Source organism: Talpa europaea (genome assembly GCF_964194135.1).
Source record: "Talpa europaea genome assembly, chromosome: 12".
Lineage (NCBI taxonomy): Eukaryota > Metazoa > Chordata > Mammalia > Eulipotyphla > Talpidae > Talpa > Talpa europaea.
The window spans coordinates 4,800,189-4,809,612 of NC_140079.1; the positions used below are offsets into that span (position 1 = coordinate 4,800,189).

The following is a 9,424-nucleotide window of genomic DNA, read 5'->3' on the forward strand; positions in this document are numbered from 1 at the left end:
TGATGGGAGGTGACTCAGGGCAGACGGGCAGCTGCGAGACCTTGGAAAGTAGATCAAAGCACCAGCGAGTCTTCACCAAAGAACTGGACAATATTAAGAGAACACAAATCACCTCAGAAATATGGGGTCCAAGTGTAGAAATCAGCCAATTAGGAAAACAGCGAGAAATAAGACAGACATAGGACAAATAAGGAAATGCTACAAAGAATGTCAGACTCAGAGAAGAGTGGACACGTAAGAATAGTGGATGACCCAGAAGATGAAGAGGCAAGAGAGGAGGGATGCTTTTCAAAATAATCACAGATGAGATTTTTCCAGACCTAAAGAATTAAATAAGCATGAATGTGCAGGATGTAGTGATAACACCCAAATTTCAAAGTGAAGATGAACTACACCATAACACCTCACTGTTGAATTATACAAAATCAGGAATAAGAAGAAGAATTTTAAAAAGGCCTGAAAATAAGAGAATTTGCAAAGGCATCGAAAGTAGGATTTCCTCAGATTTTTCCCCAGTCACTCTCGAGGACAGGAGAGAAGTGAAGTGCTCATAATCTAAACACAAGGACTTCCAGCCAAGAATATTCTATCCTGCAGAATTATTCAATTATGAAAGTGAATAAAAAAAAAAAAGCTTCCCAAAGAAGCGAATGGAGTTTATCACTGTCAGGTGCCTGCCTGACCTTAAAGCCAAAAAGGGTTCTTCCACAATAAAAAAAAAAAAAAGAAACACAAACCCTGAGCAAAATGACATGAACAGGAGTATGATGGGTCAACAACGAAGCACTGAAAGGAAGGAAGGAAGTTACAGAAGTAGGGACAGCTGAGGATTTGCCATGGACGCTCATGGATAGTTTGATATGACAAGAGTTTTCTGCAGATAATTTTAAGTTGCTTGTTTGTACATGATGCAGTTGTACATTTTTTCCTCCATTTCTTTCTATTATTTTTTAGGTACCCAATTTCCTCTTTTAAACATTTTACTAAAGGAAAATTTGCTCTCACGATGTTTTTGGTAACACTGAACCCAGTACACAGAACAGTAAAAAAAAAATTAAGGAAATACAGAAAACATAAATATAATGTATAAAAAACTAATATCAAACTGCACAAAAGACAAATGACAGGTTATGACTACCTGAGGACAGGATCATGACTCAGTTAATGGACTGTGAGCCCTGCTGCTCCCGACCAGACAATCTGAGGAAGCGGCCCCCGTCACGTTGGGGTTGCTCTGCAGCTAAAGAGACTCACCAGGGCCTGCTTTATGTCCTTGTTTCTGAGACTTTAGATGAAGGGGTTCAGCATGGGGGTGACCACCGTGTACATCACCGAGGCTGTTGCACTGTCCCTGGAGTCGTGGGTAGTGGTGGAGCTGAGGTACACGCCGAGGGCCGTCCCGTAGAACAGGGAGACCACGGAGAGGTGAGACCCGCAGGTGGAGAAGGCTTTGTACCTGCCGCTCGCTGAGGAGATTTTCAAAACAGAGGACACAATCTTAGAGTAAGAGTAAAGGATGCCACTGAGAGGAATCATCCCCACAACCCCCGCTGCTAAATATATCACCAGCTCATTGAGGAAGGTGTCAGAACAGGCAAGCTGGACCACCTGGTCCAGTTCACAGAAGAAGTGAGGGATTTGCAGCTGTGAGCAAAAGGACAGTCGCAAAACCATTAAGCTGTGTAACAGAGCATGCAGAAGACTTAACACCCAGCATGCAAGAAGCAGGAGGCTACAGAACTGGGGGTTCATGATGACCATGTAGTGCAGGGGATGGCAGATGGCCACAAACCGGTCGTAGGCCATGGCTGTCAGGAGGAAGTTGTCCACTCCTCCAAAGTGCAAGGAGAAAAACACCTGGCTGAGACAGCCCGCGTAGGTTATGGCTTTGTTCTGCGTCTGGATGTTCAGCAGCATCTTGGGGACGGTGGTGGAGGTGAAGCAGATGTCGGCAAAGGACAAGTTGGAAAGGAAGAAGTACATGGGGGTGTGCAGGTGGGGGTCCGTGACGATGGCCAGGATGATGAGGAGATTCCCAGTGACCGTGACCAAGTACATGGCCAAGAATGCCCAGAAGAGGAGGGGCTGCAGCGAGGCCTCTTCTGAGAGCCCCAGGAGGGTGAACACTGTGGGGTGGGTTTGGTTTCCTGGCGCCAGGTCGCTGGTGAGCCTGGGGGATGGAGACAGAGTGATGGAAACTTCACCACAGCAGAGCCATCAAGAATGGAGTTTAAATGGTGTGATTTCATTTAAATACATTAGTTAATCAATTTCATTTCTTAGAGCTCGTACCTGTTACCCGAAATTTTCAATGCTGTTAAGTGACTCACCTTTTCCTGATACTGAAAATAATTAGCCATTCTTACATCTAATGTAAACATATATCCAAGTAAAAATTTTCTTTGAAAATGACCTAATACTTTCTTTTAAATATATTTCACCAATTGCATTATACAAATATTGTTGGAATCATGGAGAAAAAACAGTAAGACTGACTATGAAATATCCTAGCCCTCAGGTGTCCCTGGTGGCACCGGGGCTAAGTCTCAGGGCCACCACTGGGACTGCCTGAGTATGATCCCCGGCCAGGGAGTGACCCACAGGGCGCAGCAGACCTCTCCTGTCTCCACACTCATCCCCTCAGCAGTGCATTTCAGGAGATCTGCCTGTCCTGCCCCCCACTCTGTCTCTGGTGAGTGCATCACCCACTGCATCTTTGGCCTGCACCCTAGTTCTTCTGTGCATGCGTAATAAATAAATATTTTTTTAAAAAGGAAAAATCCAAGCCCCAAGGAAGTTTTCTTCTAAGTATGTGTGTGGTCTCAGGAAAATAATATTTCATATGGTGATTACTGTTGTTAGGTAAAATAATGTAGTTGGATGAAGAGTTAGAATCAAGAGGAATCTTGTATAATCACTTCCAATTAACAGACTTTGAACAAAAATATCTGAAGGCAGCAGGATTTATCTATGAAGGAGACATCACATGGCAACAATATACGCATGAGAAGAACATTTGGGTTTGGGAAAATAGCCAGAAAAAGATGCAACATAGGAGTGTTTTTGGCACAGTTACAGATCCACGAAGTAGGGATGTGACTGGAGCGGGTGCTTTAGGTTGGGGGTGAGATGAGAGAGAGGGCAGGAGGCCCCGACATCCTGCTGCTGTGTGAAGTTCATGCACATGACATTGTACATTTGATCCTCTAGTGTGTAGATTGTGTTACGTGTGCTCTGCCTAAGTGTGAGCATAATGTGTTACATGCATAAATGATCCCTCATTTAATCCCGCCATAGACTATAGTTTCTTTCCCTCATATTTCTTTGAATTCTGAATGTTTGATTATGGGAGACAGCTTCAACTTGGGAGAGGTGTACAATCTGTGTTTCCCTTACCTGTAATAAGGCTTATTTCCCTTATTTCCTCCACTCACACACTTTCTGATCCACGCTTAGGGCATTTTGACCTGTGCATTGAGGCAGAGCTGAGAATTGGAATCAAATCTCTAAGGACAAGGAAAATAGGAAGCGTTTTACTTTGCAAAGAACCACCCGCCCAGAACTGTTGTAAAGAAAGTTATTTCCTCTGCATTTTAAGACACTAGATACCTAAGATCAAAGAACCTTTTCCTGTGTCCATAATTATTTATTCATGTATTCATTTGTAACTGAGGTAGTATTGGGGAGCCCCCACCAGAAATTGGCACCATAGTGCACCCACCCCCACTCACCCATATTCCACCACCCCAGACCCTTGTGCTTCCTTCCTGCCTTGTTCTTCCCCTTCCCCCCTCCCCGGCTCCCCCTTTGATGGTTCAGTTCTGTAGTCAGCTGTCAAGGGTAAGTTTCCCAGCTTCTCTTACTCTGTTAATTTAGTTACTTTGTATTCCTGGCTGGAAAAAGCTGATTGGCAGATAAATGAAAAGATGATGAATAAAGATAGTGTTTAATATTAGAAGCATCAGGGTCTTTATTTAGAAATTTGGTGGATTCCGTATGTTTGAGGAATAGATTGAGATTTTCCTTTGAATACAGAAGAATTGATCCAGGAGAGGTGAAGTTGGGGGCTGTTTTTAGGAACAAATTGGCTGCCCAGTGTCCCTTTGTCTCTCTTGTATGCAGAAGCTTTTCAGTTTATGTAGCACCACGTGTGGCTTCTTGCTTTTCCATGTCACAAGGAAGTCATTGCCTATGCAAATACCAGAGAGCTCCTAATAGGTGTTTTCCAGAGGAGACACCTAGATGATCAGCAAGCACATGATGGGGTGCTCAGGATCACTCACCAGGATCCAAACCAGGGGCTGTCACCTCACAACTGCTAACAGAGCTCCCAGGGTGATGACCAAACTTCAGCAGTGGGAGTCGGGCACAGAGAACCCTGGGGTGCTGTCAGGGGGCTAATACACCACTTCAGGCACAGTGGGTAAGAGAACAGAGGTGCCTCAAAATAGCAAAGTTAGACTCACCTGTTATCTGTTCATACATGTGCAAAGGAAATGAACACGGGACATTGAAAAGCTATCCGCACCCCCTTGCTTAGTGAGCAAAACATAGAAATAACCTATAAGTCCATCATGGACAAATAAAAGACACAGTGTGTACATATGTGGATATAAAAAATATATGCGCTGTATTATGTATGTATACGATTGCTCTTGTCCAAATGAATATACATGGATTATGTAAAACATATAATGAGTAACACACACACAGGACATGGTGTTGTTACAATACACATTCTATATAGTAAAATATCACACGATATCCAGTCAAGAGAAAGAAGGCACCACACAGGCACCTAAGAACATTCTGCTACGTGATAGAGTTCGAGGAACTACAGAAACTGCTATCACTTCTGGGTGTGGTCCTGAAACAGACTTGAATTGGTGACAGGGACCGGGGTGGGACAGATGTATAAAGTTGTTTCAGGACACACATTGGAAGCTGCTGAATGAACAAGGTTCTGCACATCTACTGCATGTGACAGTCAGCAGTGCTTTCCTGCAACCTTCCCAGTTGTGAAGAGATTATTTCTGAAACGTTTTGTGACAAAAATAAATATTAATTTGTGTATTGAGAAGGGGTCAGCTAGTGCTGCAGTGGTCATCATATTGCAGTAGATTAATATATCCACTCAACATGTTTATCTCCAACTTTCACACTGTTTCATGTCAACTAATATCAATGAAAATACAACAGATCCCATCACAAATGTGAAGAGACACAGTAATGAGGAAATACAGATGTGACATGAACACAATGTGTATGAGAGCTTAGTACTACCAAGACTTCAAGAACAGCCTGTGTTTAACACACATCATGGGACACAAAGGATCGACTGAGGCCCACACGCAAATTGAAAACTTTCAAACATTTTGTACAACAATCTCTACATATATGGGAGAATTAACTGCCAAGTATTTATTGTGAAAGGCTCCCATTCTATTTCAATATTGGAAAGAAAACCAATAAAAGCTCAGACTGTAAGTAAATAAACTGTAAGAATGAGAACTATTTGTAATTGAAAAAAGCAAAGTTCTAACAAGCAAAGCTATGCGAATTTGCCAGTACTAGAGTGGATGCAAAGTCAAACTCTTTAGTCTCCCCCAACTGACATTAAAGAAAAAGGATTCCTTCTGTGAGCACCTGCTATGAGGGACACTACACACTGTTCCTCTCCTCAGCCCCCATTACCCTGGATCTCTCCAACACAGATGCCCTGCTCATCACCCGTAGACTCCCGTCATCCCCTTCCCATTAAACTCTTTATTTCTTGCTGCCTGAACTCCAGACATTCTTGGCTGTGTCCTGACTTTGCTGGAACCACGTTAAGCCCCCATTCCCCCTTCAGTCTCATCCAAACAGATTTTCCTTCCTGTCCCTTCACTGTCAGCACCATCTCTGTATTGTTGAGAGCAGTGGACAGTTTTGAGTCACAAATTAAGTAAATTAATTATGAATTGACGAGCCAGTCAAGCAAGAGAACAAGGGAACCTCTTGTCCCTGGGCCTGGTTTGATCTCTGTGACCTGAGGCAGAACTTCTCAGTTTGCATTTTCCCTGGATCTGTCCCAAGTGCCTGCTGGGCTCTGAGACTCACCTGGGTGGGGGCTGTGAGGGGGGCTTCTCCATTTAGCATCTGAGTCCCTCCTGGACGCTTGAGGATGGATCTGGGCTGTGTCACAGACAGGATTTCAGGAGGGCGCCAAGGGCTGGTCCCTGGGCAGAGGTCGTGCTCCACAGACAGGAATCATGTCCTCTCCGGGCCCGGGTTGGACAGTCTGAGGGACCGAGGGAGACAGGGTATTTACTGCCCTCCACGCGGTCTCATTAGCCACACCTCACTCTCCTGCTCCAAGCTCTAAGCTCATGATTTCCCTGTGGACACTGGATTTGGCAAAAGGAAAGTTTGTTAATGATTCTCTGATCCCGAGAGACTAGATTAGATGTCAAGTGCATCCAGTTTTGTTACTCCCCGGCCTTCATTTGTAACCACCCAGCACCCTGTTCTAATTCCGTGTTCAAGTTTTCAAAATGTGCTGAGAATTGCATGGGGACTATAATCAAGATGAAAATGCAAACAATGTGCAAGAAAGGAAAAATGATGTAAAAAATACATAAAATAAAAAAAAAATAAAATTTCTGTGCTGAGGATCCCAACTTGACACAATGCTCTGGATCATCAAGGCACAAATATGTTGGGGGCACAGACTCCCATCATTTGTCGGGTAGTGCTGTTCCTCTCTCGTCAAGCTGAGAATCGAGCCCTCTATATAAAACTTTGGCCACCACACTCCTTGTTTTCATGGCACTTTTGCAAAAGCAAATAGGAATTTCTTTTTTGTTTTACTGTGATGTGACTGCAGCAGCCTTATGTTTGAAACTCCAGAAGGAAACTCCTGTGTTCCTAACCAGCCAAATGTGCAGGGCCCAAGAATGAAGATTTTGGTTCCTGCCACACTCACTCTGAAGCCCGTGTGCCTCCTCTGACCCCCGAGACTAAGCACGTGTCCTGCTTAGAGCACAGGGAGCTGCTAACACGCTTCCCTGCTGCCAGCGTGAGGTGCTGCCCACAACAGTCCACTCCTGACACCGGGTGTCCCATCATCACAGGTCACCACGTCATCCGAGCAGTAGTTGACTGAGCAACCTCTAAATCCTGACCAGTCTTCGCTGCCAAAGCAGGGTCCGAGAGAGCCCTGAGGAGGCAGGAGCAGGCCCCACAACGAACTCCAAGTGAGGGTCGCCCGTTGCTCTTCTAGCAGCCAGAGGAAGGGCTTGTGGTGACCTGTGAAGACTCGCCTCAGTACTGAAAATCTCCTTGGAAGACAATAGACTTACCGCAACTTTCTTGTCCTCAGTGTCCACTTTGTTGCCACACAACACAGTAGGGATGTTTTCACACCCCAGCAGGTCTCCTTGCAAGTTAGGCACGTTCTGGGAAATAACTGGATGTGACATCAGACAATCCAGTGGCACCCTGGGCTCGGCCTGACAGCCTCTCTCTCCGTACAGATGTCTCCCAACCAGCTGTGCACCTCACAGTGAACTGGACCCGTCTGTCTCTGTTGTTGTGGAACAGGGGAGGAAGGACCTCAACAGCCCAGGTTCTTCCTGTGTCTTTAATTTTCAGAATTATGCTGTTCAGATACACCCTCCCCTTCAGCAGGTGTCTTGTTGCTGTGGTGCTGTTTTCTTGGGCTGTACAGAGCATTCGGGTTGCTATAGGCCCAATTATTTATGTTCTCCTTTGTTTCCCTTGCTGCTGGGAATATTCCACAAACACATCTGAAATTTCTATTGCAGAGTTCTCTTCTATGTGTGTTATGGTTTTTGGTCTTACCACAAAGTCTTTCTTTCATTTTCAGTTTATTTTTGTGTTTTGAGAGAGAGTCATCTAGCGTCATCCTTTTGCATGCGTGTCCAGTCTTTGCAATACCATTTACCAAATAGGCTCCTTGTTCCGGTGTATGTTCTTGGCTCCCGTTTTGTAGATTAACTGTTCCTATGTCTGATGATTTCTGGGGTCTTGATTCTATCCATTGGTCCCTGTGTCATTGTCCCGTACCATTATAATTATCCGGTGTTATTTTAATCATTATAGCTTTATAGTATTGTTTGAAGTCGGTTATTGTAATTAGGACTTTTTCCTTTTATTTTCAGATTTGGTTTGCTCTGAGGGGTCTTTTGTGGTTCCTTATGAAAATTGGTAATGTTTGTTTTCCTTAAAATGGACTCAATCTTTTTTTTAATGTGTATTGTACTGTTATTATTTTTTTTACACTGATGTCTTATTTGGTTCCCCTATATTCCTGCTATAAGGGAAACCATCTGATATTTTTCTTTTTCCTTCTGGTTTATTTCACTGAGCAAAATTCCTTCTAGCTCCATCCACATTGCTGCAAATGGCCTGAGCTTATCTTTTTTTGATTGCTGAATATTATTCCATTGTGTATATGGACCACATCTTCTTGATGCTGTCATCTATTTTTGGGCATTTATGTTGTTTCCAGGTTTCACCTATTGTAAATAGTGCTACAATAAACATAGGGGTTCAAGTGGTCTTTTGAATCAATGTTTTTGTGTCCTTTGGGTAGATCCCTAGGAGTGGAATTACCTGTCCTATGGTAGCTCCTTTTTTAGTAGATTGAGGAACCTCCAGACAGCTTTCCACAGTGGTTGGACCAGTTTGCACTCCCACCAGCAGTGCAAGAGAGTTCCTTTTTCACCACATCCCAGCCAACATTTGTTGTTGCTTGTTTTTTTGACCTGTGCCATTCTCACTGGTGTAAGGTGGTATCTCAGTGTGGTTTTGATTTGCATTTCCCTGATGATAAGGGATGTTGTACATTTTTTCATATGCCTGTTGGCCGTTTGCATTTCCTCTTTGGAGAAATGTCTTTTAAGTTCTTCTGTCCATTTCTCCACTGGATTGTTTATTTTGCTTTTGGTTGAGCCTAGTGAGTTCTCTGTGTATCTTTGTAATATCAGTCCCTTATCAGTTGCATGGAGTGCAAAGATTTTTTTCCCAATCAGTGGGGTGTCTCTCTGTTTTGGTTAATGTCTGGCTGTAGAGAAGCTTTTCAGTTTGATGTAATCCCAAGTGTTTATCTTTTCCTTCACTATCACTGCTTTGGGTGATGAGTCTTTAAAGATGTTTCTGAGACGTCGTATGTCTTATAGTGTTTTACCTATATTTTCTTCTACATATATTATAGTTTCAGGTGTTGTGTCCAGTTCTTTAATCAATTTTGAGTTGATTTTTCTGCACGGTGAGAGGTAGAGGTCTAGTTACATTTTTTTGCATGTGGAGGTGCAGTTTTCCCAGCACCATTTATTGAACAACTGTGTTCCATTTCATATCCTTTGCTCCTTTGTCAAAGATTGGTTGTTCATGTAATTGGGGCTTTATTTCTGGGCTCTCT

General features: G+C 43.6%; 1 protein-coding gene across 1 annotated transcript; it reads right to left on the minus strand.

The window, feature by feature from the left end:
• Nucleotides 1-1,287: 1,287 nt before the first annotated feature.
• On the minus strand, nt 1,288-2,058 carry LOC311182551 (olfactory receptor 7A10-like; the record flags this gene model as incomplete). The annotated part of the gene is made up of 1 exon (XM_084251421.1): nt 1,288-2,058. One exon carries the CDS (start codon nt 2,056-2,058, stop codon nt 1,288-1,290), a length of 771 nt encoding a protein of 256 aa, XP_084107547.1.
• Between the last annotated feature and the right edge of the window lie 7,366 nt (nt 2,059-9,424).